Source organism: Cannabis sativa, chromosome X, assembly GCF_029168945.1.
Source record: "Cannabis sativa cultivar Pink pepper isolate KNU-18-1 chromosome X, ASM2916894v1, whole genome shotgun sequence".
NCBI classification, from domain to species: domain Eukaryota; kingdom Viridiplantae; phylum Streptophyta; class Magnoliopsida; order Rosales; family Cannabaceae; genus Cannabis; species Cannabis sativa.
In genome coordinates this window covers 40,083,013-40,109,854 of record NC_083610.1, presented here as the reverse complement: position 1 = coordinate 40,109,854, position 26,842 = coordinate 40,083,013, and the positions used below count along the sequence as shown (strand labels likewise).

Here is a 26,842-nt window from a genome sequence, read left to right as displayed (position 1 = left end):
TCATCTCCATAGCCAATGAAGATACATTGAACTGCTTTATCATCAAGTTTGGACCTTTGTTCCTTTGGTACGTGCACGAACGCCTTGCATCCAAACACCTTCAGATGTGAGTATGACACATCTTTCCTTGTCCATACTCTTTCTGGAATATCAAACTTTAAAGGAACTGATGGAGATCTATTGATCAGATAACATGCAGTCTGTACTGCTGCTCCCCAAAATGGCTTTGGTAGCTTGGATGATCTCATCATGCATCTGACCCTTTCTATAATGGTGCGATTCATTCGTTCTGCTACACCGTTATGTTGAGGAGTTCCAGGTACAGTCTTTTCATGCCGAATCCCATGTTTAGAGCAATAGTTTCTAAACTCATGAGAAGTATATTCGCCTCCATTGTCTGTTCTGAGACACTTTAACTGCTTCCCAGTTTCTCTTTCTACCATAACATGGAATTGTTGGAAAAATCTAAACACTTGGTCTTTCGTCTTTAGCATATAGACCCACACCTTTCTTGATGCATTATCTATGAAAGTTACAAAATACTTGGCTCCTCCCAAGGATTCAACTTCTATGGGACCACAGACGTCAGAGTAAACTCGCTCTAGTACCTCCTTTTTCTTAGCAGAGGAACTCTTAAATGAAACTCTATGTTTCTTTCCAAATAAGTAATGCTCACAAGGATCTGATATCGTACCCTTATCCAAAGGAATGAACTTCTTCTTTGCGAGTAGTTGCAAACCCTTTTCACTCATATGGCCCAGTCGTTTATGCCATAAATTTGGTGAAGTGTTGTTTGCTACATTAATACTGTTGTTGCAAGCCTTCCCATAAGTCTTGTACAACGAACAACATAATTTTCCTCTCGCAACGATCATTGACCCTTTACAGAGTTTCCAATTCTTTTTTCCGAAGTAGCTTTCGTACCCTTGCTCATCTAAGGCATTTACAGAGATCAGATTAAGGCGCAAATCTGAAACATGCCTTACATTCTTCAATGTCAAATGACAACCAACATTCGTTTGAATTCTTACATCTCCAATTCCAATAATTTTGGAGCATGCAGAATTACCCATCTTCACATTTCCAAAATCACCAGCTTTGTATGTGGTAAACATCTCTATATTGGGAGTGATGTGGAAAGAGGCTCCTGAATCTACCACCCACTCAACCATGTTGTCTCCGACATGCAAACATTCATCAACAATCACTATTGCCACATCTTCTTCTGTAGTGGCGGCTGTAGCTGTGTTGCTGTCACCATTGTTTCTCTTCTTGGCCTCCTGCATTTCCCGCTTCAAAATCCTACAATTTTTCTTAATGTGGCCTGGCTTGCCACAGTGAAAGCAGCCATCAGTTCTACTTCTAGATTTTGATCTACCTCTGGACTTGTCATTTTTATATCTGCCTTCTTTGTTTTGACTTCTCCCCCTATTTTCTGAAATAAGGGCTTGAGACTCCACACCTCTCGCCTTGTTTTGCTTTTCAAACGAAACCAAGGCCTCTGCAATGACTTCATACTCCAACTTGTCCTTCCCATAAGTAAGAGTTGTGATAAGGTGATCATATGATGGAGGAAGTGTTGCCATTATCAACACAGCCTTTTCCTCATTACTAAACTTTACTTCAAATCTTATCAATTGAGAAATCATGCCATTAAAATTACTCAAATGCTGAAGCATATCCACACTGTCTTGCTTCCGCATCTGATACAACTCCTTCCATAAGTAGAACTTGTTAGAAAGATTCTTGGACATGTACAAATTCTCTAAAGTCTCCCAGATTTCTTTAGTCGTCTTGCACTCTTTCGATTCTATATTTTGCAAGACGCTATCTGAAAGATTTAGACGAATTGTACTGGCTGCGATCTCGTCTATCTCCTCCCAGTCTTCTTCCTTCAACGTACTAGGCTTTTTCTCTATGCCTAATAACGCTTTGTGGACCTTTTGCTGAATAAGGAGATCCTTCATCCTCCTTTGCCAGAGGGAAAAATTACCGCTACAGCTGAACTTCTCAATTTCTAGTTTTTGGCCTGTCATGTTTCTTGAGTCTCACCAACCTCTGTACTGGCTAGGGGATTCCCAGGAAAGACTGTGTATATTTATCGTAGTCCTATCAACAAAGGATAGGCCCGGACAGTCTCCTAGACAGAATCACCCTTATAAGTGAGTTCCCAGGAAAGACGTGGAGAGTCACAGGCGGACTACTTAAATTCCAGTCTCCTAGACAGAACTACTTACGCTGTACGTAACCAATGACGTTGCAGGAATAGAGCTTCGACCCCGTGGCTCTGATACCAGTTGTTGGGAATAAAGGATAGTATTCCAATTCCCCTTCAGGATCAATATTTGTGGGAAAATACAATGGGGACTCCAAAATTCCTTTCTGATGTGAAAGATCAGTCAAAGCTGCAATCACAGAGCATATTCAGAATTTTTGGATATCTTCCAATGTAAATAGTACTTTATGAATAATAATCAAAGGACTAAATGCACGTCAAGAAATTATCTCGTGGCTAATAAAAACCACGGCAAACCTTCTACTATAACAATAATAATGGGTACACAATATTACACTCTCAAGTTTTGACAAATACTTGAGGAATACACTCAAATCTCTCACACTCACTAATGTGGCAATCTCACCATCTCTCTACAAAATATTTCTCATAATTTTGTAGGAACTCTCTTTTTCTCACTCTCTTAGATTTCTCTTACTAAGAGGTATTCTCACTATTTTTCTCTCTCAAGAGCCTCACTCTTCACTCTTGGAATAGCTTGTGATGGTTGTGATGGGATGAACAAATGAAAGGGATGGAGCTCTATTTATAGGCCTCCTTGGATGTATGAACAAGACACAAAAAATCAATCTTGCATTAAATGCATAGTTGAAAATGTGCATATGCCTCAAGTCAAAAATTACCATTGTAACTTTTTCACATGGTTGAAAAATACAACCATATTTTCACATGGTTGAAAAACAACCATTACCCATCATGGACATCTCATAACAAATTTGATGTAACATACTAGGTCTTAATTGGGCTACACACACTATAAATCTAGCAACCAAGAATTGAGTTGGACATTGGAGCTCACCACTTCCCACTCTGGCCAAGTTTGAGGTTGATGAAAATGAAGACTCATATGCCACTTTTTATGGGCGAAACTAGAACTCTTACAAAAGTTAAGCCAATAACCCTAAATCAAGTGCTTTTTGAAAGACAATTTAAGTTTCTAAACTTTGTTTTTAATTTTATTACTCTAATTGCTTTCCTTTCAACCAAAAAGAAAAAAGAAACAAATTGCATTGAAAAAACAAAGAAAGCAAATTGCAGAAAAATGAAATGAAAAAAGAAAAAAGAAAAAAATAGTCATGCTTAATCTTGTTAGTTTATTTCTTTTCTGTTTTTTTTCTTTTTCGGGTGGATTTCACATTTTGTGCTATGTTTCTAGTAGTTTTGCTGGAATTTCGGTGGAGCAAAACTGAGCACATAATGTCAAAGGTCACTAGCTGAGCAAAATCACAGCAAAATTTTCACATAATGTTGGGATGGGAGATTTACAGAATACACCTATATATATTTTAACAATTTTTATTTTTTTTAACATTTTTACAGATTCTGTTTTTCACAGATCTTCATTTGTTTTTCTGTTTTTTTTTTTTTTTTTTTTTTGGAAAAGTATTATTTTCACATAACAGCAACACGTCAAAACAATATTGTTCCATAAAAAAACTATACTTGGTATTGTTGTAAAAAAAAATCACAATTTCTGGTAGCAGCAATATCAAAATAATATTGTTTCTAAACAATAAAAAAACACACCCTCCGTATTTTTGTAAGAAAAAACAAGTGTGAAAAATATGTAAAAAATTGAGATAATTTTACAAATATACAAAAATAATAAAAAAATTACAAAAATACGATTTCATGAAATTTTTTTTTATTTTCTTATTATTTTTACGATAAACCGTAAAAACGTAAGTAATTTTTTTTTTTTTTTTTTTTAAGAAAATGGTGCCTGTACAAAATTTGCAATTTTTGACATTTTTGTATATTTATTTGCGAAATATTTTTTTTTTTTTTTCATACAGCCCAAGCCCATTCCCCGTAAACCCCAGGCCTGTGTTCCCTCTCTTTCTCTTATCGATCAACCTCCATAGCCGCCTACCTGGAGCTCAGCTCCGATCTCTCTCTCACCTACACCCTCCATAACCGCAAACCCAGAAACCTTCCATCGCCACCACTCCATTCCCTACCCAGACCCCAACCTCCGCCCCTGATTTCGTTGTCCGCCCATTATTACAAATGGAGGTTTCTTCTTCGATTTTCCAGCCTTCATGCTCCTTCTTCTCGCGACCTTCTAAAGCCTCTATCACTCACCGCACGCCTTCCCTTTCTCTGTTACGAAACTCCGCTTCAAACGCTTCCTTCTATTCTATAACCTTCAAAGGTATCGTCTTCACAAATTTTACACTCTTCTTCAACCATCTTCAGCTGTTTTGTTTACTTATTTTCTTGAAAATTGATAATTTTTAATGTATTTGGAGCTTCTAATACTATCCATTTTATCTAATTGGTTTTGTTGCTTTGTGATTTTCAATTTCTTAAGTTGAGCTTGTGTGGTGAATGTTTTTAGGTTTAAAGCTCAGTTTATACTGTGAATGAAATCTTTGATGAAAAAATTTCGACTTTCAGTGAAAAAAAACGAACTTTATGTAAACAATTGGGTGTTATCTTTAGTTTTAAGCTCTATGTTAAAAATTATGTGCAAAAAAGTATAGTTGAATGTATTTGTGTATTCTGTTTATTTGTATTTTCTTGCAAAGAATAACTGTTGTGTAATGCTAGGTACTCATTCTCTAGCTAAATCAATCAAACTAGGACAACCCAAGTCCTTTCTTGCTTGTGCTGCAGCTGGTGACACAACTCATATAACCGAAACAGTGTCAAGTAGTTGTAATGAAGAAAGGACATCAGTTTCTGATTCTTTAGATTCCTCATCAAATCAAAAAACAAGAAATGATGAAAATGAACAAGAAAGAGATAATGTTGGGAGTTTGGATGACCAGAAGATGATTAGAGTCTGTGACAAGCTGATTGAGGTTTTCTTGGTTGACAAACCAACTCCAACTGACTGGAGAAGGTTGTTGGCTTTTAGTAAGGAATGGGACAGTATCCGGCCACATTTCTATAGAAGGTGCCAAGAGCGAGCAGATAGTGAAGATGATCCCGGGATGAAGCATAAAATACTTAGGCTAGGACGGAAACTTAAAGAGGTGGAAGATTGAGATATCTCTTAGTTCTTTGTTTGTTTAGATTTGTTGTGACAGTGAAATAGAATTTAGTAACTACTCTTGTACAGGTTGATGAAGATGTACAAAGACACAATGAACTTCTTGGAGTAATTAGACTAGCACCTTCAGAAATAAATGATGTTGTTGCTAGGCGTCGCAAAGATTTCACAAAAGAATTTTTTGTTCATCTTCATACGGTAGCTGAATCCTACTACGACAATGAAACAGAGCAAAATGGTGAGATTTATTATTTGCACTACTTCTGGGGTTGTACTCAGTTAATCTATGGATTCGATGGGATTAACCTTTTCTCTTTATGTTGCAGCTGTAGCGGAACTTGGGAATACATGCTTGGCTGCAGTACAAGCTTATGATGCTGCAAATGAAAGCATTGAAGCATTGAACAATGCAGAGTTGAAATTACAAGATATTATCAACTCTCCTTCTGTAGATGCTGCTTGTAGGAAGATAGACAATTTAGCTGCGAAAAATCAGCTTGACTCAGCATTGGTGTTGATGATCACAAAAGCTTGGTCAGCGGCCAAGGAGTCGAACATGATGAAAGACGAGGTAGTAATAGTAGCTTTGCTCAGATGTTTGTTAAACATTTTTGTTATGCAAGATATTGATTTATTTAAACTACTGCTGAAAGTTTTGTTTCCTTATCTTGTTAGGTTAAAGATGTTTTATATCACTTGTACATGACTGCAAGAGGTAATCTTCAAAGGCTGGTGCCGAAGGAGATTCGAATATTGAAGTATCTTCTCACAATCGAGGATCCTGATGAGAGATTATCCACATTGAATGATGCTTTTACTCCAGGAGAAGAACTTGAAGGAAAGGATGTTGACTGCCTGTACACGTATGAAATTAAAAACTCAGTATTCTTATTTTATGAATGAGTATTATGTATAGTATTCCAAGTTTTACAATTTCATTACATTTTAATAGGACGCCAGAGCAACTTCATACCTGGATTAAGGCTATCGTTGATGCGTACCATTTGAGCAGTGAAGGCACTCTAATTAGAGAAGCTAGGGACCTGATGAATCCAAAGATTATTCAGAAACTTGAGGAACTGAAAAGGGTGGTGGAGAACAAGTTCATGTGACTTTATGTCCTAAGATTCAGAAATCAAATAAACAGTACACAGTGATTCCAGACCCAAGATATGATCATAAATAGGGATTAGGTGCATGACAACTACATTTGGCTTTTGAAGTGTAGAGTTTTGTCTCAGAAATTTTGATACACATATTGGCACCAATGTATATCAACCATAAACCTTCATCAAGAATCTTTAGTAGTTATAGATTTTCCATTTCCCTTTAGGTAATGCAATGTATATCAGGAAGTATATTATCTTTCTCTCCACACATTTTCTAAATAATAAAAAAGAAATTCACAAACTTCTAATATTTCCTTCTTTTTTGAATAATAATAATGCTTTATTGTCAAGAGCAATCATTCAACAATACAAGATTAGATGCAGAAGGGATATCCCCATCTACAAACATACTATCAGCTAAGCTTTGAGAGTTTCTAGCAAAATAATGAGCAACTTAATTTGCAGAACGTTTTAAAAAGAAACTTACACTCATCAATAATCACACCATAAGAAGACTTTATACACACAGCTCTAAATAATTTGTCCATGAAAATAGTGTAAATTTCTAATATTTCTTTAGTACAATGTATAACAGGTAATGCAATACATCAAAATAATTATTTTTTTTGACACACTTGTTTAAAAGTAATAATTGTTTTAAGCATGAAAATTAGTTACAATCACAATCCAACTTATTAGCAGAATTAAGTAATTAATTTTTCTTGTGAAAAATAAACTAAAAAGGTAAAATGTAATCACTGGCAAAAGACAAACTTGATTATTTTATTGTATATATTTTTGAAGATCACCCACCAAGCCTTTTTTTTTTCCTTAAAAAATTGAAATCATTTGCTTGATATCACTTAGCTAGATCTAATTTCTTAATCTAAAATAATACAAACTCAGTTTATGTTTATGATATCCATTATAGTATTTTGGTGTTTACTCTTTTATAATTTTCTGTTTAGAACAACACACATAAATACAAAAAAAATCATTTAAACTCTATTTGAAGAGTGAATACGGTCCAAGCCGATGATAAATAGAATATTATCTGCAGATTTGTGCTAGTCATCTAAACAATGATTGATTTTCCAATTTGATTTTACTAAAATATGTATTTATTATCCTCATTTGGTGGAAAAAGCACAAACCTAACATGACTAAGTGTCACTAAGATAAGATTAATATATATGTGTGTGTGATCTTAAATTAATATTAAATATTATTTGTTGCTTACACTTAGATATCTTTAGGCAAGCAAGGAATAAGGTTGGTGAGATCATTAGACTTTTGAGTACAAAAGAAGAGAGCATAATCTTGTACCAATAGTCAGTTGGGGGGTACAAAAACTGTAAAGGTCAACTCATGTACAATTGACTCAAGCCAGCTAAACTCCAATGAAATTATCACAAGTAAGCAAATGCAAGTAAGCTCATGCTGGTCTTGGCACAGAGGATCAAATCTCCAGTTTAAGAACTAAACTGGTAGAGAACCACCGACAAGGAGTCAGTTTGTAAATAACAGCTAAACTACTATTCAAAGCCTTAAAAAGATTACCTTTTACAGTTGGGACATCATCATGTTTCTTCAAACCAACGAGAAGTTTCAGCTCACAAACACACTTCTTGTTAAATGACTAAAATACCCTTCTCATCTTGAGTCAGGATGGAAGCAAGCTGCACCACCAGCAAGTGATACCTTTTACGGTTGTTATAGATTGTTTAAGCTGGTGGGTATTTTTGGTAATGCTTAAATTTGAAGCCTTTTCTTGAGTTGGGTTATGTTAAGTCTTTGGATTTTTTTTTTTTAAGATTTTTGTTGGATTATTCAATGAAAACTTGCTATTCTAGATGTGTATGTGGGAAGTAATGGAGGGAGTGAGGAGTTTCAATGTGGAGGAGCTATTTGGAAATTTGAGGCTTTTCTACACAAGGGTTTTGAGTGTTGGTGATGGAATTATAATGAGATATTGTAAAATTTGGGCTTTTCAGTCTATAAATGTTGTTATTGGAATTGGGTCATTGTTGTCTTTCCTTTTTGCCATAACATGTGCATATTTGTATTTGTTTCCAAGTGTTCAACCTGCAATTCCTAGTTATGAGATTCCTAAGGCAGTTATTTCGGTTGCGAAATGCAATGTTGCTGATGGGAAATGGATCCAAGATCAAACTTACCCTTTGTACAATGCCTCACAATGTCCATTTGCAGAAAGGGGATTTAGTTGTTTGGTGAATGGAAGGAGAGATAGGGGTTATGAAAAATGGAGGTGGAAGCCAAAAAACTGTGAGATTCCAAGGTTTAATGCAAGAGATATTCTCATAAAGCTTAGTGGGAAAAGAGTGGTTTTGGTTGGTGATTCATTGAGTAGAACTCAATGGGAGTCTTTGATATGTATGCTGATGACTGGTGTGGATGATAAGAGAAGTGTTTATGAAGTGAATGGGAATAAAATCACCAAACAGATTAGATTTTTGGGTGTATGGTTTTCTACTTATAATCTTAGAATTGACTTTTATAGGTCAGTTTTTCTAGTGCAGCCTAGTTCTGCTCCAAGGCGATCACCAAAGAGGGTTAAATCAACTCTCAGACTTGATCTGTTGGATGATATTAGCAGAGAATGGATTGATTCTGATGTGTTGATATTCAATTCAGGGCACTGGTGGACTCCAACAAAGCTTTTCGAAATGTAAGTTTTCAAGCTTTCTAATCATTTCCTTTTCATTAAGTTTATACAATGCTCTTAAAGGTAAGTAAGTAGAATGCTGTTATCTGATTCACTGTTCATAAAGTGAAAGTTTTAGGAAGATGTATTTTCATGATTGTGTTTCTAAGCTAGTTTTTCAGACAGGGGCTGCTATTTTCAGGTAGGCAAATCACTAAAGCTGGGAATGCCAATCAAGACTGCCTTCAAAAAAGCATTAAGCACTTGGGCATCTTGGGTTGAGACAACAATCAACACAAACAGAACAAGTGTCTTTTTTCGCACTTTTGAATCGTCCCACTGGGGGTATGTTTCACAAACTTCTGTCCTGAATTTGTTCTAAGTTTCTAACACAAACTATGCTGTTGATTTACTGAGTTGACATACATTTTTGTGGAAAGTGAGTGAAATCTTATGCTTCTTGCATATGTAACAGGGGAAAGAACCGTAACACATGTAAGGTGACCCGACATCCATGGGCAAACACCAGAGGGCGCGAACGAAGCTCAATTTCAGACAATATAATCAAAGTTGTAAAGAAAATGAGAGTACCTGTTAAACTTCTACACGTGACACGGATGGGAGCATTCAGAAGCGACGGGCATGTTGGTACTTGGGGCGATAATCCATCAGTGTCGGATTGCAGCCATTGGTGTCTACCTGGTGTGCCTGATATGTGGAATGAGATTCTCTTGTCAACTCTGCTAGCTGACCATGAATAACTTTCCTCTCCAATGAGCTATGAAACAGGATTGGAGTCTAACTTGTAAGATAATTCTTTTTGAAGCCATTCTTAGGAAAAAAAAATCTAAATAAAAATAATAAATTGCTGAATAAGTTTACATTGCAGAGAAGGTGTATCTATATGTGTACTCTCTACTCATGTTTTCTACTAAGATTTGTAGCTAAGTTGTACTGAATTTTTGCTTATCATTACAATATACTAAATTAATACTTTAAGAGCTGGATTTCATTAAATCATATGCATATGAGAAGTGTTTTCCAATCCATTAGAAATCTTAGAATAAGAGTCAAGTCACTTAAAACCTGCCACTAATTCTTAACTCTAAGTCCTCCAAGATTGGCCTAAAAACCATTCTTACAAATAGGGTAGCAAATGCTCTCATTTCTTCACACAACAACTAAAAATCTAAACCATCAACTTCTCCTCATTTGTAAAGACCAATCACCAAAATGGCATCATCACAGAACAACTTTCACCCTCCTCAGCCACCATCACCGGACAACCATCCAACGGTTATAGTTATTGTGTTCATTTCGGTTGGTTGTGTTGTCTTCTTCGCGTTCTTTGCAGCTGCTCTCTTCTGTTTCCTCAAGAAGAGGACGAAGAAGGCGGTAAAAAAGGATGAAATAATCCATTTCGACGAGCACAAGAAGGTGACTGAGGCCATTGTGGAAGGTCGTCATGGACCTGAAGCTGTGGTATTGTCAGTTGAGGATGATGTTCATTTTGAGAGGGAGGAGGTGAAGACTGAGAAGGTTGGTGAAAATTTGAATGCCAAGTCGGCTCAACCCGAGGCTTCCACATCAGCACCTTCTTCTTCTTTCTCTAGTGATTCTCATCATGTTCAACTGGGACACAAGGCTTGATTAGACCATTGTGCTCATTTCAATCTAGAGAAAAATTTGATTTGAATAAAATATAAATGTATAATCTTGTGAGAAAGTCACATAAAAACTAGTTTCATCTTATTCTTTCATTTTCATATGTACCGATCCATTTATTTGTATAATAAAATTGATAAAAAAATTTAATACATATTTATATAAAAAAAGATAAATATTATTATGAATCCTGTGTTTTGCAAAAATTATTAATTAGACTCTCTATTTTGTTAAATGATAAAATGAACTATGTAGTTTCCAAAATAGCCTCAACTGATTTTTTGTCAAAATAAAATTTAATATTAATCTGATCTAAAGGTGTTATGATAAAACTGTTTACATTTTTTATATCTGTTCGTGTTAAGAATTGTCTTCAAGTTAGTAATATTAACAAAAAAAGTCGAAAATTAAGCTCAGAGTTCTATTTTTACCATTTTGAAAAATACAATGTGCTTTTTGTCATTTAACAAAACAGAGGGTCTAATCAATAACCTTTGCAAAACACATGATTCAAAATAGTATTTACTCTATAAAAAATTATATTAGTTTTTTAAACTTTCATGTTTTCTTTCTTTATTTTGAAATGGAAGATATTTATTATTGAAAAAATAGCTATTACATTGAAAAATAAAAAATTATTTTGTCCCTAAAACTTCGTTAGTAAAAATTAAAATTTTTGTTAAAAAATAAAATATTTTGCCTCCTGACCTTTGTCTTTTATATGATTGTGCCCCTTCTAATATTACTATTGTTAAAAATATTTTTTTAACTTTATCAATTAGTAAAAATAAAGACTTCTGTTAAATTTTTTATAAATTAGACTGATAAGGTGTGACATGGTAGACAATATATTTATGTGTCCATTTATATAATTTTTTATGTGATTAAAAAATAAAAAAATAATTAATGTTTTTAAAAAAACTTAATGAAAAGTATAATTAAACTAATTTACAACGAAAACCCCAATATTAAGGTAAAAATTATATTTGTAAACTAAAAAAAGCGAAACTTGAAACTTGAAGCTAATTTCATTACCACCGAAAAAAAAAAGTTAGAAGGTGAAATATATTAAAGATTATTAAAATAAAATTTAGTAAAATGTATTTCTAGTTTAGTTTGTTTAGGTAGAAAATTAAATTAGACAATATTATATCACATTAGTAAAATAATTAAAAAAATTGAGAGAATGTAATATAAAATTAATTGTTAATAATTATTTAAATAAAAAAGGTATATTTAAATTATGACAATGATTATTCATTCATGTATGTAATTTAAAATTATGACAATGATTAGTGAAATTATTGGAATAGTTTACTTTGGATAATACAAATGGCAATTAATAAAAACATTATTAAACTCTACTTTTCCCTCTTATTCATTGTCATCTTCTTACCCATGACTTCTTAATTATACATAATTTGATTTTTCTACTTCTCAAAATGTAGAGCCACCTCACCAGTTTAATTGAATTGCTCAGTAAAAGATTAACAGACTTTGTATTCTCCCCCAAGAATATTAATTGCTAACATTTTTTCTATCCAAAAATATTAAAAGTCTTTATTAATTAACTTCTAATTTAAGTATATAAACCTAAAATTTTATAATTATAATTTATTAAAAAAAATAGACAATAAACTAAAAATTTATAAACGTTAACATGAAATAATTTTATTTTTATTCTTTAAACTATTTTATTTATAAAAAAACATCTTCAGTAAAAATAATAATATATTTTTTAATTGTTTTATAGTTTATTTATAGTAGTATTATAGTTGTCATGAGATTACTTTTCTGGTTATTTTTGGTTATTTTATAATTTATTTATGGTTGGTTTATAGTTGTCGTGAGATTGATTTCTCGTTGTGTTTTAGTTGTTTTTTTTTGTTTTTTTTTTACTTTTTACTCAGCAAAGTATATTTTTATAATTTTAAAACTTTACAAGCGTATTTTTATAATTAAATTTTTTAGGCCTTAAAATTGTGAGTAAAACATAAAAGAATGATATTTTTTAAAATTTCCCTTTATTAAATATCAATCTTATTCAGAAGATTTTATTTCTTTTATTATCCTTTTCAAATAACATAAATGTTTAACATGTTATAAAAGATTTGCAGATATTCTATTTAAAATATCTCTAAAATATTATGGTGGCCTTCGAAATCATGCACTACCTAAAACACAAGACAAAAGGTAAGAAAGGTTGTATGGCTCTTAAGCTTGACACGAGCAAAGCCTATGATCGAGTTGAATAAGACTATTTAAGTGTTCTTATGTCTAGTATGGAGTTTGCTGACAGATGGGTACAATTAGTGATGCAGTGTGTTACTTTTGTTCACTACTCTATTGTCAACGAGGGTCATGTTATGGGGCCTGTTATTCCTTCACGAGGAATACGTCAAGGGGACCCTCTCTCAACCTACCTCTTCATCATTTGCACTAAAGGATTTTCCCCGATTCAAAAAGAAAATTGTATTATTCAGGGCTATTAGGTTGCTCATACTGCCCCTTAAATCACCCATATGCTTTTTACTGATGCCAACTATCTTTTTTGCTAGTGACAACTATCACCCATATGTTTGGACATACTTGTTAGCAACTAAGGATGAGTGTTTGGAACAGTTTGAAAATTGGAAATTTTAGGTGAAAAACTAAACAGATCTTAAAATTAAGAACTTTAGGACATATAATGGGATGGAGTTTATTAACTCCGAATTTGACAAGATGTCTAGAATTTGGAATCACTAAGCATAAAACAGTATTGAAGACCCTAGAGCAAAATAGTGTTGCTGAAAGAATGAGCCGAACCTTATTAAACAAAGATAGATGTTTACTGTTCAGTTCTGGGCTAGAAAAACCTTTTTGGGGGAAGCTTTAGCAATCGCAACCTATCTCATAAATAGAAGCCCAAATAAAGTGATAGGCTTAAAAACACCTTATGAAATGTAGTACAACAGAATTTCCAACCTAATGCTTTTAAGAACATTTGGGTGTACAACATATGTACATGAATCTATTGAGAAGCTGGAACCTAGATCCGTAAAGGAAACTTTCCTAGGTTATGCCTTCAAAACCAAGGGGTATAGAATCCACATTTCTAAGAAGGGTAAACCAAAGGTTATGATTGCTAAAAATGTTATTTTTAATGATTTGGAAGATCCTCACTTAACCTCTAGGAAAGGTAGTGTGTCTCCATGTGATGCATGAAAAATAAGAAACAAAGGCACTGTAAGTGTGGAAATAGAGTACAAAACGAAGCTCCCGGAAGATGGTTTGTTGGTGTAAGTTAGTCTAGAACCGAAAGACAATGCACAAACGGAAGCTGTTGTGGAGTTAGAAGAATAAGATAACGAAAACAAAATAGAGGTGTCGGAAGGATTGAGACAGACAGGTCTCAGAGGTTATTAATTGGCTCGGGATAGAGAGATTCACCCTCCGACAAGGTTTGTAGAGGCATACTTAATAGCATTTACACTAGAGGCAGTTCAATAGACTAAAACTGAAGAACCCTGAAGCTATGAAGAGGCAATTTTAGGTGGAAACAAGTCTAAATAGCCTCAGGCCATGGATGAGGAGATGGATTCACTCCGGAAGAACAAGACTTGGGTAGTTGTACTGAAGCCAGAGAATAAGAAGATTGTGGAGTGAAAATAGATTCTTAAGGTGAAAGAGGGAATCAATGAGACTGAACCATTGAGGTTTAAAGCTAGGTTAGTGGCTAAAGGCTTTACTCAGGTGGAAGGTACAGACTACACTGAGAGTTCTCACCTATGGTAAAGTACAAGACAATACGACTGATGTTGTCTTTAGCTGCTTAAATGGAGTTCGAGGTTGAACACCTTGATGTTAAGACTATTTTTTTTTAATGGATTCTTGGATGAAGAAATCATATGAAGCAACCACCTAATTTTCAAGTGGAAGGAAAAGGAGTTGAACTAGTGTGCAAGCTTAATAGATCATTATATGGTTTGAAATAGTCCCCAAGGCAATGGAAGAAATGCTTTGATACTTATATGCAACAAATTGGGTTCAAACGATCTGCATCTGATCAATGCTTGTATTTCAAGAATCTAGAGCAATCTACAGTCGTGTTCTTATTGCTCTATGTGGATGACATGCTCATTATGAGAAAGGATAAATTTGTGATCAAAAGTATCAAAGCTAAGCTCAAAGGAGAATTTGAGATGAAAGAGCTTGGATTAGTTCAAAAGATACTTGGTATCGAAGTTTCACGAAATTGGAAGGAAGTAGGGGTGTTCGCGGTGCTGGTGATTTTTGACCATTTTTTCAAACCAACTCGCACATGTATTTTTTTCGATTTCCCAAACTGCACCTGCACCGCAAAACTAAAAAACCACAGTAACCGCACCACAAAAAATAGTGCGGTGTGGTTTCTACAGTTTAGACTATCACCAATAATTAAACTATCACAAATACAACAAAGCTTGAGCAAAACTTATCAAAAATACCATAAGGCTTGGAAATAAATATGAAAAAAAAAATTAAGTTTCAATAATACAATAATTAGTTGGCTTTGGGTTGTACATTCACATATTGGACCTAAATAAATATAAAAATTGCTATTTTTATAATGTGCAGTGTGGTGCAATTTGAACCGCGTATTAACAATTTAAAATTGCAAACCGCACCGCACTGCCCGGTTTAGGAAAAATTCAAACCACGACCGCACTGTAAAGAATTTCAAACTGCATTTTTTTACTGTGTGGGACAATTTGACGATTTGATGATTACCCCTAGAAGGAAAGGACTATTAGCTTAAAGCAGTCCGGGTACATTAAGAAAATTATTCAAAAGTTCAACACGGAAGAAGCAAAGTATATCTGTTCTGTTAGGGAATCAATTTGTTTTGTCAAAGGAATAGTGTCCCAATAGTATGAAAGAGAAAGAAGAAATGAAGGATGTATCTTATGTTGTGGTTCTCGGATGTTTAATGTATTTGATGGTGAGCACAAGATCGAATATAGCTCACGCTCTAAGCATCCTAAGCAGATTAATGTCCAATCTTGACATCGAACATTGGAAAGCCCTCAAATAGTTATTAAGATATTTTAAGGGAACTTAGGATTATGGTCTGACCTATGAAAAATCTAAAGAAAAATTACAATTGTAAGGGTTCTTGGACGCGGACTACGCCTCGAATATAGATACGAGAAAATCAACCACTTCTTACATTTTCATGAAAAACCAGAACTGTATATGCTGAAAGGCTCAGTTATAGTCTGTGGTTGCTCTTTCCACCATGGAAGCAAAATTTGTGGCGACTACGGAAGCATTCAAGGAAGCATTATGGATTTGGGAAATTCTTTATGACTTGAAACAAATCAAAGGAGGAGTGACTGTGTATTCGGATAACCATTCATCTATCCATCTTTGTAAGAGCCCGATTTATCATGAAAAAAGCAAATATATAGATATAAGACTCCATTGGATTAGAGAGAAGATAGAAGAAGGGCTGGTTGATTTAGAGAAGGTCAGAACAGAAGATAATCCTGCTGATGTTGGGACTAAGGTCTTGACAGTAAACAAGTTCAAGCATTGCTTGAACTTGATCAATCTCAGAAGTTAATACTAAGATTCTTGGAGCACCAACCATGATGGCTGCATTCTTTCTTCATCATCGTCATATTATTTTAATTTGAAATAATTAGGTAAAATTTGTGGTATAGTTCCTTCAAATGAAAAGATCTCCACGAGTTAGTGTCATTCATGGAAAGTCTTCACTCGTGGAAGCTAGTCCTGGAAGGCTTTTATGTCCTTCTGGGAAATGTCTTCAGGAATAGCTAGCCATTGTCTAGGATGGAGTTCCAGTTGGCTAGCTATTCCTCCTAGAAAGGACGTTCCAGACAGTCGACTCCAACTGCTCTATCCTATCTGGATGCTCTTATAGTGAGTACCTTTGGTCTATGATCCCGAAAGCTCATATATTTTTTTCGGTACACTTTATGCTGACGTAGAGATCTCACTAAAATGAGAGTTTGTTAAGTTAGTTATTTCCTAACTAACTTAACAACTTCAATTCTTGCGGCCACCGACTTTAGGATCTTGATTCTAAGTCTATATATACCATCCACCCTTAAGCATTTGAAGAAGACGAACATCAGATGGTTCAGATTGAGATTAAGAGTCAGAGAGAGAAGAGATTGAGAGGTAGAGAGAGAGAGAGGTACAGAGAAAAGAGAGAGATTGGGTTTGGATTTTGTAAGAAGAATCTGCTGTAGATGAAAAAGATTCTTGGATAAGGATGTGAGAGTTGAAACACTTTGAGAAAACTCAATAGAGAATCCTTCTCGGATGTATTGTACCTGTTCTTGCTCAATCAATAAAAAAGATTTGGTGGTGTTCTAGAACTAGAGTAGAGCCATATATCACATCGATCTATCAGACTTGAGCCAATATATTTCTTAGTGTTAATTTTTTTTATTTTATGCCTTTATTATTTCTGGTTTTCTATACTCTATTCATCTCTATTTTTCTCCAATTACTTTTTGTGTTTGTTAAATCTTTCTATTTTTCTCCAATTACTTTTTGTGTTTGTTAAATCTTGTCGTTGCTAATTGTTTGATTGTTTAAAGTTTCATTGAGTTGATTTTGCACTGTTAGTCGTAATTTTTCCACAAGATCTAATGCATTATGTTGTTTTTTTATTTAGCTTTTTGGTCCAGTAATGAATTTTCTCTTGTTAGAGATCTGAGGGTTTATATCCATGTTTTAGTTCTTTACCTTCCATTTATGGTGGTATGGTACTTGAAAATAATTGACTTTGATGGACATTTGTGCCACGATTGGTGGGTCTATTGGCCTTGTTACCATGTGCTCGCTCTTGTTGGTATTGATTTGCTTTTGCTTATTGTTGAGCTTTGTAATGGAATTTGTCCTTTGGTTCTTTGTTGAATGAAAAACTTAGATCTTTTCCTAAAAAATAGAAAAAAGGAGAACCCACCATCGGCGAGACTAAACCAAGTTCTTCGTCAAAGCCTCACTAACAGTATCAACCTTGTCTTACAACTACCAACCACCACCCCATCCCATCTCTCTTTATCTTCTTTGTTCAAAATCCGTTGGAGCCCAAAAGCTTCAATTACACCCAAAGTAATGTTTTTTTTTTAAAAAATATAATTGGTATTATATTATAAAAGTATAAAGTTTTTTTGATTAAAATATTTGTCATTAATTTTGGGTGTCTTTATCTTTAATTCGTTAGATCTGACTTTTTGCATTTTTCTATTGTTTCGTTTAATTTTTCAATGGTTTTACCTTTCATGATATATAGTGTCCCAAGTTAGGGACGACCATATATGTTAATTTGACGATGGTTATACGATTATGTTATTTATTTGATATTTTTTCGATAAGTCTTCGATAGAATTTTGATATTTTTCGATAAATTTATCAAATTGCTTCAAGCTTGCATTTCTAATAGATTTCCATAAAAAAATATTAACATTTTTTCAAAAAACCTACAAAAATGTAAGTTTTTATAACTCTGACAAAATTGATCGAAAAAAATATCGAAAGCCTATCAAAATTTTAATTAATTTTGTTAGATTTGCTTAAAACTTAAATTTTTGATATTTTTTCTATGGATATTTATCATGCATGCCTGAAGCAATCAATGAAATTTATTAAAAATATCAAAATTCTATCGAAACTTATCGAAAAAATGTCAAATAAATAACACAATTGTATAACCATTGTGAATGATCGTATTTGGTCATCCCTAACTTTGTATTGGATAATATTGTCCCACCGGATCAAATGTAAAAATATTGAACTATATATAAGAACATGGACTACTCCACTCATCACCAATTAGTTTTGAGATGGAACCCCATGATTTTGAACATGGTATCAGAGCCATATCCCTAGCGTACTTTTTGATCCACACCTATCAAAAAGTTAGCGAGCCGCAAGCGAGCAAAATGGTACTCCCAGTCTTGAACAAGAATAAGCGAGCAAATGGAACTCCCAGCAGCAAAACAAATAAAAATAAGCAAGCAAATGACACTACTTATGATAAGGTGATTCAAGATTAGTGAACAAAAATAGCCAACATCTTGAGAGGGAATATTGGACAATATGTCCCACATGGATCAAATGTAAAAATATTGAACCATATATAAGAACATGGACTACTCCACTAATCGCCAATTAGTTTTGAGATGGAACCCCATGATTCTCAACACTTTGGAAACATTTCGTGAAACTATCGAAAATTAAACGGAACAGTAAAAAAATCAAAAAATTATATAAGTTCAAAGATAAAAGCACCAAGAATCAATAACAACCATACAAATCTGATGCAAACAAATTATATATTTCTATAATATACTACCAATTATATATTTATATTAAAAAAAGAACTCATTACTTTAGTTAAGAGAGAGATGGGTGGAGGCGGTCGGTGGTGGTAAAACCACTACAAGAAATGTCACTTTTGCCAGCACATTTTTGTGCTGGCAAAAGTTGGTATTGCGTTAGTAAAATAAAATTTACTTGTGATGTGTTGGCAAAAGGAGGTTGACAAATTAATGTTGGTATTAGAACTTTTGCCAGTATAAAATAAAAAGCGCTGGCAAATTAAAATGACATTTCCCAGCGCATTTAAATTTTAGCTACTACAAATGTACGCTGGTATAACTTTGACCTCTTTGCCAACGCAGTTTGTAAAATGCGATGGTAAAAGTGAACTGTGCTGGTAAAAGTGACATTTCTTGTAGTGAACGGGGTGGATATTGTCGGTGGGGACTTAGAGAGAGAGAGTTTTTGAAATAAAAAGAGTAAAATTGATATGTTAAAGAAATATAAATATAGTTTGGTATAAAAATTTTAGATTGAATTGTTAGTTATAGAGTAAAGTTTTAAGCAAATTTCCCTTTTAAAAAGACCAGCTTCGTTCAGTAAAAGAGTTCTGAAGTGGAGCAGTGTCAATGTGGTTGTCTTCTAAAAAATTGTGAAAAAAGAGATTTTTTAAACCATGCCATACAGAAAATAGCATTGTTGTCTGAAAAAATGATCGAAGTACTTCTTTATTGTCTTTGAGTTGGAGTCATGTGGAGTAGTTACTGCTTTTTGGTTTGATCGTGGAGTCTATGCTGTAATAAGAGGTACAAATTAACATGATTTGTCTCGTTTTTTTTTTTTTTTTAATTTTTTTTATTTAAGCGTTTATTACAATGTATAACCTTTATTCGAACCTAAAACCTTCAATACAGACCTACTCTCCTATAACAACTTAAGCTATCCTAACGTGGATAAGGTTTCTCTCGTTAGTATGGATCCTCAAAGGATACCTTTTAAGCCAAGGAAATATATCCAACGTTTAATAATGAGTCATATGATCCTATTAAATATGAATCACACCTAACAGTACTACCACAACACTAAATTAATCTCGTATACCCAAACCCACCACATTAACGTTTACCCACCTTTGTATCCATTTGACAATGTAGGAACCAACCAGACACAGTAAAAGCCTCACCGGTACAATTTTTTACGCTATAAATTAATTTGTACTACTTGTAGTTATTATAGACAACTAAAATTTCACGTGGGATTTCAGATTATTATATGATTCACTTACCAATTTCAATCCTATGTAGTAATAACTTTTAAAGTTATTAATTAAAACCGAGCCATACATAGTTTTACCATATTTATAACACAAATTGAATACTGTTACAGTTTGACAGATCGATGTAGTGGTTCTATATAAAAGTTAATTGATAATAAAAAAAATAATTTTTAAATTTTTATATATTCTATTTTATTTTTAGTATTTTATAAAATATCTCAAAATTTTGGCTTATTATCCTTAAATTATAAATAACTCTTTCTACTCTACTTTTATTGGATCAGATTTTTGAATTTTTGGTGGAAAATCACAAAGGACCTTTTTTAATTTTTGACTCCAGGATCAATTTTTTTTTGGATTTGGTAGCTCTTTTTTTTACTATACTTTTTTTTTTGTCATTTTTTTTTGAATCAGATGGTTAGAGTTTTTTATTTATTTTTTTTGTTTTTGATCTAATTATCATGTTAAAGGTTTTAAAATACATTAAGGTTCATTTCAAAATCAATTGTCTATAAGAGAAATATCTCATGAAATTTATATATTTTATTTTCAATCCACACATTACTAATATAAAACTCTAACAGATACCGTTGGGAAATAATTCAATACTCAGTGTGGTTTCCTTTTGTTGTTACCTGCGAAAAAAATTAAGTAAATTTAAAAAGTGAAACCAACCAAGTACGTACAGACTTTAACTCATAACAATAAAAATATCAGTCTTGATATTTATATTTAAAAAACAATCCACTTTTCCTCTCTATAAAACCAAATGGTCATTTCGTTATTCTTCAAAAGAAAAACACTAAAAAACTCATCTCAAAGCTCAGCCAAGGCAAGCCATGCAAGTACAGGTCAGTAATATTTCATTGTGGGCCTTAAATGGCCACCAAAGCCCAAACAAGCTCCAACTGAGAAGCCCATCACCAAAACCCAGATTCCGAGTCTCAGCCGTGGCCTCACCACCGCGGCCGATAAAACTCCATCAGCCGACGATGTCGCCGGCTAAAGAAGAAGTGTTCAAGTCGCTAGAAGGGTGGGCCACCGAATGGATTCTTCCACTGCTAAAGCCGGTGGAGGAATGTTGGCAGCCCCAAGACTTGTTACCCAACCCATCAAATTATGATGAAGAATTCTTCGATCAGATCCGTTCGATTCAAGATCGTGCGGCTGAGATTCCAGATGAGTATTTTGTTGTGTTGGTTGGGGATATGATCACGGAGGAAGCATTGCCTACTTACCAGACCATTATGAACTCTATTGATGCCGTTAAGGATAGGACTGGAGTTTGCTCCAGTCCATGGGCTCGGTGGATCCGCGCTTGGTCCGCCGAGGAGAATCGCCACGGTGACTTGCTTCGTACCTATTTATACTTATCGGGTCGGGTCGATATGACCATGGTTGAACGGACTATCCAACATTTGATTGGAGCTGGCATGGTAAGTTTACGTACTTACGTACGTTGGTTTTTTGTTTCTTTATAGTACGTACGTAAATATATTTTTAGTTAAAGCTAATAATGAACAATATATATATAGAATGTAGTTTGGTGGTTAAGTTAATTAATCAAGAACAATATAACTTAATATAAGTCTTAGATTCGAACCCATATTATCTCTATCTTTTATAACTTATTAATATTAAAATTAAGTAAAAAAAGACCTTTTCTTTTCTTCTTCTTTGCCATGCACATTATGGGAAGTTACAAGATAAAAAAAAAAAAAATCAAACTAAAAACGCGTTCTATCATATCTTTAAAATTATTCTTCATTTTAACAATTTTATAAAATTTATATTATTTATATTGCCTGTTTGGCTTTACAGTTTAAAAACTGTTTTCTGTTTTTTAAAATTAAAAACAGTTTTTAAAAACTATTAGTAGTCATTTGGCAAAAATTTTTAAAAACTATTTTTTAAAAATTGAATTTTAAAAAACTAGAAAATAGAAAACATCAAAATGCTGTTTTCAATTTTCAAAAATAATTTTTTTTGTTTAACATATTATATTTTATATTTCGATCCTAGACCCGAAACCATACCCGAACCTAGATCCGAATGTGTTAATGTTATGGTATGGTGCTAAAATATTGATTTTTTTTTTTTCGTAAGAAAAAATCTAAAAACAATTTTTAAAAATTTGTGCCAAACACCATTAATTTTTTAAAATGACAAAAACTGTTTTCTATTCTCACTTTTACAAACACAATTTTAAAAACTGAAAACTAAAAATACAGCCAAACAAGTAAGTTTTACTTTTCTTTTCTACCTATATATATTAATGCGAAATTTGTGAAACTAACATTAAGAAACACTAAAATTTATAAATAACTCACTTAATTTATTGGTTTCATAGTGTAAATTTATAGTCATTTTATTATAATAATTGTTTATGGTCGCGCAATGTAATTCATGATCGATTTTACGACTAAACAAGATTATTTTGTTAATAAAAATTTGATAAAGGTTAGCTTTATAAAATATTTTATATTAATATTATATATTTGAAATAAATAAAATATATTAAAACATAAAAGAAAATAAAAAGAATTTTTGGTAATATAATTTGAAAAAGCATAAATATGATGTAATGTAAAAAATTTAAAATTAAGATAAACTAAAGAAAATAAAATATTGGTATAAAAGATAAAAAGTAAAAAATTGTTGAGGTCGTCTAAAAGCTTCATTTGCGGTTAGAAGTGAGTTTTATTGTTAATTATGAATTTTAAGCAATATTTAATACTTAAATACTAAATAAGCATTTTTTAACACGTTATATCGAATCATACATTTTAATTTTATTATAGACCCTTGCTATTGTTATTACCTGTGCTGAAAATATAAAGCCTAAGACAATATAAAATTTTGAGTTCAATTCCTTTCCTTACACATGGTTTTGTGCTGTATGCCTAAACCAACCAATATTAGTTAGAAGCATATATATATATAAATATATATTTATTATATATTAGTTAGGGAAATTTTCTAATGAGACTTACTTTGCAAAAAAAAAGAAAAAGAAAAAATTCCAATGAAACTTAGGGCTTAGCTTATTTATACCTAGATCTTATTGCTATAAGGTTTTAGTGTACTCAACATATTTTATTTCAAATTAAAAAATAATTAATACTTTATTTTGCCTTAAAACTTTTGACATTATGAAATCCTTCTCCTTAAAAAGGATAGCTTGTTAAATATATTTTCCAAAACATAACAATTACATAATAAGCATATCTTTTTTTTTTTTCCTTCTTAAGTTTAGCTTTCTTTAAATAATTAACCTTTTGTCCCCTAACTTTGACTATTACAAAAATTTTCCAACTTTTGTTTTACCAAAATTAATTTAAAAGAAATTATAATTTTATATTAATCCTTAACAAATCTTAAAATATTAAATAAAAATTATTAAAAATATGGTAAAATTCTTAAAATAAAAAAACTTATGCTAAAAAAACACAATTGCAAACTTAATTATATTTATAAACTCATATCATAAAAATTAAAAAGTATTATAAATTAAAATTTATTAAAAAATTTACACAAGTAAACTTAAATTTTTGCATAAGAAGAAAACCACATTGAAGTTTGTTCCCATCAAATTAATTCTTTGCACGAATTAAGTTTTATTTTTTTTTTCTTATTTTTAAATTCTGAATTCATTTTTTTCTTTAAGAATTATGAAAGCAGCATATTGATTTTTTGAAAGGTGTACGATTTGGTAAAATTCAAGGAGAAAAATGTTTACTTATAATGCCATGTTAACATTAATTTAAACGAGAAAATATTATCGAATCTAACAAAATGACTAATTTGTGGTAAATGTAAGAATTTAGGAATTTTTTTTAACATGTTGTATATTTTAAGAGACACAATCTAATAGTGTCATAAACTCAAAAAAAAAAAAAAAAAAAAAGATGCTAATTATTCTAAATTAAAATATTGAAATAGATTTACAGTGAATTCCATTAATAAGTAAATACTTTTTTTGAGGGTGCATTTGAAAATTCATGGTGGAATTAGATTTTGGTGTAATTCAAGATAATTACACAATTTAGTGTTAACGGCGTAATTGGAGATAATTGATTTCAATTATACTTTCTAATTCTCATAATTCCCCATAAAAATTAGGCATAATTACGTAATTAAGAAAAACTTTTCAACAAGTTAAATATTAAATATTAACTACTATAATATCATTTTTGTGTAGTGACTAACTATTTTACCAAACAATAATTATTATCTTATATCTAAAAGCACTTTGTAAGTAATTAATTACACAGTAATCATTCCCAGCGCAAACCTCAAAGAAATTTTCACGCATTTTCTCTCCTTCATGATCAATTAATACTCCTGCTTTGATCAGAGTACGGTTGATTTTTACTAGTCTCTTAATTGTTCATTCAATATTTTCTCACTCTTATTAATTAACTAATTCAATATTCTTTTTTTCTTTACTATTCTTCCACTACAAACTTTCTTCTCCAATCAATTCTCTCTCGAAGAGCCAAACCACCTGCAGTCTTTTTTTTCCTCGTTGTCATCAATATTTCTAGTCTTTGAATGTTGTTTCCTTATTATTTGGAATGTTGGATTGAAATTCACAGAATGGAAATTTCAACAACAATCCATACTTGGGTTATGTGTACACATCATTTCAAGAGCGAGCAACATTTGTGTCGCATGGCAACACAGCTCACTTAGCGAAAAAGAGCGGAGATCCACTCTTGGCGCGCATTTGCGGAACTATTGCAGCCGATGAGAAGCGACATGAGATTGCTTACGTAAAAATGACCGAGAAGCTCTTAGAAGTTGACCCAAATAATGTCATGCTCGCAATCGAGGAAATGATGAGGAGAAAGATCACAATGCCGGCCGCTCTTATGTACGATGGATGCGACCCCATGTTATTCCACCACTTCTCAGCTGTGGCTCAGCGCCTAGGCATCTACACAGCCGATGACTACGCTGACATCTTGGAGTTCTTAATCAAACGGTGGAGGTTAGAGAAGATGGAAGGGTTGAATCCCGAGGCTCAAAGGGCGCAAGACTTTGTTTGTGGCCTTGCGCCGAGAATTAGGAAGCTTCAAGAGCGAGCTGATGAGCGTGCACAAAAGATGGAGCCTCTTAGTGTCAAGTTTAGTTGGATTTTTAACAAGGAGGTTCTTGTGTAGAAGTAAAAATATATTATTAGGGTTTTAATAAATATGAATTAGCGTAAGAAAAATGAGTGAGCATTTAGAATTGATGATTATATATGAAGAATTTACGTGTTTTAGTATGTCTAACTATGTCGAAGAAATAATTTGTTATGTTGTACTTTTGTATTTAATTTGTCTCAGTTCTTTGTATGCGCACTTTTATCTTTTGATGATGCAATAAATATGGTTGTAAGAAGGGTTTATATAATATAACTTATTATATTTTGTATTGTACACTTGAATGTTAGTTAGGTTTGTTAGTGAGTTAATTAAATTTTTAGTTATATATGACAGATTCTTATAACTAAACTTGTATTGCTAGCTCCATGTATAAATAGTTGTTTTCCTCAATGTAACAGTAATCTTCTCAATCAATGAATCATTCTTTCTCTCTACTTTCTCTTTTGTAAAATGGTATTAAAGTCAAGAAAATCTTGAGCTCTCTCTCTTTCTTCTTCTGCAAATCCTCTGTTCTTCTCTTCTCCTTCTTCACATCTCTATTTTTTTTTTCTGGTGGTGTTCAATCGAAAATGGCAAGAGAAGGAGTACAGACTCACAATACTTTAGGTCTTGAAGACAATTCTGATAATGCCAATCAATTTCATGCTCATGATTAGAATCCTCGATTCGATGCTCCAAAAAGTCCCTACTATCTCTCACATGGAGATCACCCGAGCGCCATGCTTATTGCTAAAATTCGTACATGATCTAAAAATTACAGTTTATGGAAGAGATCCATGCTTGTTGCACTGGTTGCAAGAAATAAAGTCAAAGGATGGAAGGTTGCCACAACCTGATGAGGATGACAAAGAATACGATTCCTGGTGTCATGTAACAACCTAATCATCTCATGGATTTTGCGATCTGTTTCAAGTGAAATCTGAGATACCACAATGTACCTGGAGAATGTTGGAAATTTATTTTACCAGGATCTTAGATCTACTCACAAGTATGTTGTTTAAACACCCTAAATATGAACTTTCTAAAACGATAAATTAAACACATATAAAGTTAAGAAAACCTTACATTGATGCAGCGGAATTAATGTCTCCTTCCACTCAGATCTCTAACCCTTGTATCCTTTCTGTAGCAGAGTATAATCAAGATCTGAGCCCGAATGTCCTTCTTCTTCAAGTTTGATCCTTCACAGTCTTCCAATCTATGATTGAGTTACTGCTTGCTGTGTGTGGGCACTTACTCTTTCACTAGGGTCGAAATTGATGAAGGAAAAAGAAGAGAGAGGGTTTCGGCTAGGTATAGAAAGTGGGGAAGGCTCAGTTTTTCTGAAGAGAGAAATTTCTGTCAGAAAGGCTTGTTTAAAA

At 32.8% G+C, this 26,842-nt stretch overlaps 4 protein-coding genes across 4 annotated transcripts; all 4 read left to right on the top strand.

The window, feature by feature from the left end:
• The first annotated feature begins 4,052 nt into the window (after positions 1–4,052).
• On the top strand, positions 4,053–6,704 carry LOC115705707 (uncharacterized protein At4g37920). Its single transcript, XM_030633123.2, has 6 exons — positions 4,053–4,451; positions 4,850–5,277; positions 5,364–5,532; positions 5,621–5,865; positions 5,970–6,157; positions 6,247–6,704. Exons 1-6 carry the CDS (start codon positions 4,307–4,309, stop codon positions 6,404–6,406), a joined length of 1,335 nt encoding a protein of 444 aa, XP_030488983.2. The 5' UTR covers positions 4,053–4,306; the 3' UTR covers positions 6,407–6,704.
• Positions 6,705–7,902: 1,198 nt separating this feature from the next.
• On the top strand, positions 7,903–10,067 carry LOC115705692 (protein trichome berefringence-like 7). Its single transcript, XM_030633098.2, has 3 exons — positions 7,903–9,092; positions 9,255–9,413; positions 9,544–10,067. Exons 1-3 carry the CDS (start codon positions 8,257–8,259, stop codon positions 9,827–9,829), a joined length of 1,281 nt encoding a protein of 426 aa, XP_030488958.2. The 5' UTR covers positions 7,903–8,256; the 3' UTR covers positions 9,830–10,067.
• A 119-nt stretch (positions 10,068–10,186) lies between these two features.
• On the top strand, positions 10,187–10,828 carry LOC115705702 (protein TRACHEARY ELEMENT DIFFERENTIATION-RELATED 7A). Its single transcript, XM_030633111.2, has one exon. The coding sequence runs from the start codon at positions 10,302–10,304 to the stop codon at positions 10,716–10,718; it is 417 nt and encodes a 138-aa protein (XP_030488971.1). The 5' UTR covers positions 10,187–10,301; the 3' UTR covers positions 10,719–10,828.
• A 10,251-nt stretch (positions 10,829–21,079) lies between these two features.
• LOC115707488 (stearoyl-[acyl-carrier-protein] 9-desaturase 6, chloroplastic) lies at positions 21,080–25,756 on the top strand. The gene is made up of 2 exons (XM_030635471.2): positions 21,080–21,764; positions 24,927–25,756. Exons 1-2 carry the CDS (start codon positions 21,168–21,170, stop codon positions 25,491–25,493), a joined length of 1,164 nt encoding a protein of 387 aa, XP_030491331.2. The 5' UTR covers positions 21,080–21,167; the 3' UTR covers positions 25,494–25,756.
• The last annotated feature ends 1,086 nt before the right edge of the window (positions 25,757–26,842 follow it).

What these genes read in the sequence shown, in the direction of transcription:
- LOC115705707 (XM_030633123.2), top strand. Translation starts at nt 4,307, where the DNA reads ATGGAGGTTTCTTCTTCGATTTTCCAGCCTTCATGCTCCTTCTTCTCG. An exon ending in CAATGAAACAGAGCAAAATG is followed by an intron (nt 5,533 to 5,620) that starts GTGAGATTTATT and finishes TTTATGTTGCAG; the next exon opens with CTGTAGCGGAACTTGGGAAT. An exon ending in GATGTTGACTGCCTGTACAC is followed by an intron (nt 6,158 to 6,246) that starts GTATGAAATTAA and finishes ACATTTTAATAG; the next exon opens with GACGCCAGAGCAACTTCATA.
- LOC115705692 (XM_030633098.2), top strand. Translation starts at nt 8,257, where the DNA reads ATGTGTATGTGGGAAGTAATGGAGGGAGTGAGGAGTTTCAATGTGGAG. An exon ending in CCAACAAAGCTTTTCGAAAT is followed by an intron (nt 9,093 to 9,254) that starts GTAAGTTTTCAA and finishes TTTTTCAGACAG; the next exon opens with GGGCTGCTATTTTCAGGTAG. An exon ending in TTTGAATCGTCCCACTGGGG is followed by an intron (nt 9,414 to 9,543) that starts GTATGTTTCACA and finishes CATATGTAACAG; the next exon opens with GGGAAAGAACCGTAACACAT.
- LOC115705702 (XM_030633111.2), top strand. Translation starts at nt 10,302, where the DNA reads ATGGCATCATCACAGAACAACTTTCACCCTCCTCAGCCACCATCACCG.
- LOC115707488 (XM_030635471.2), top strand. Translation starts at nt 21,168, where the DNA reads ATGCAAGTACAGGTCAGTAATATTTCATTGTGGGCCTTAAATGGCCAC. An exon ending in ATTTGATTGGAGCTGGCATG is followed by an intron (nt 21,765 to 24,926) that starts GTAAGTTTACGT and finishes TGAAATTCACAG; the next exon opens with AATGGAAATTTCAACAACAA.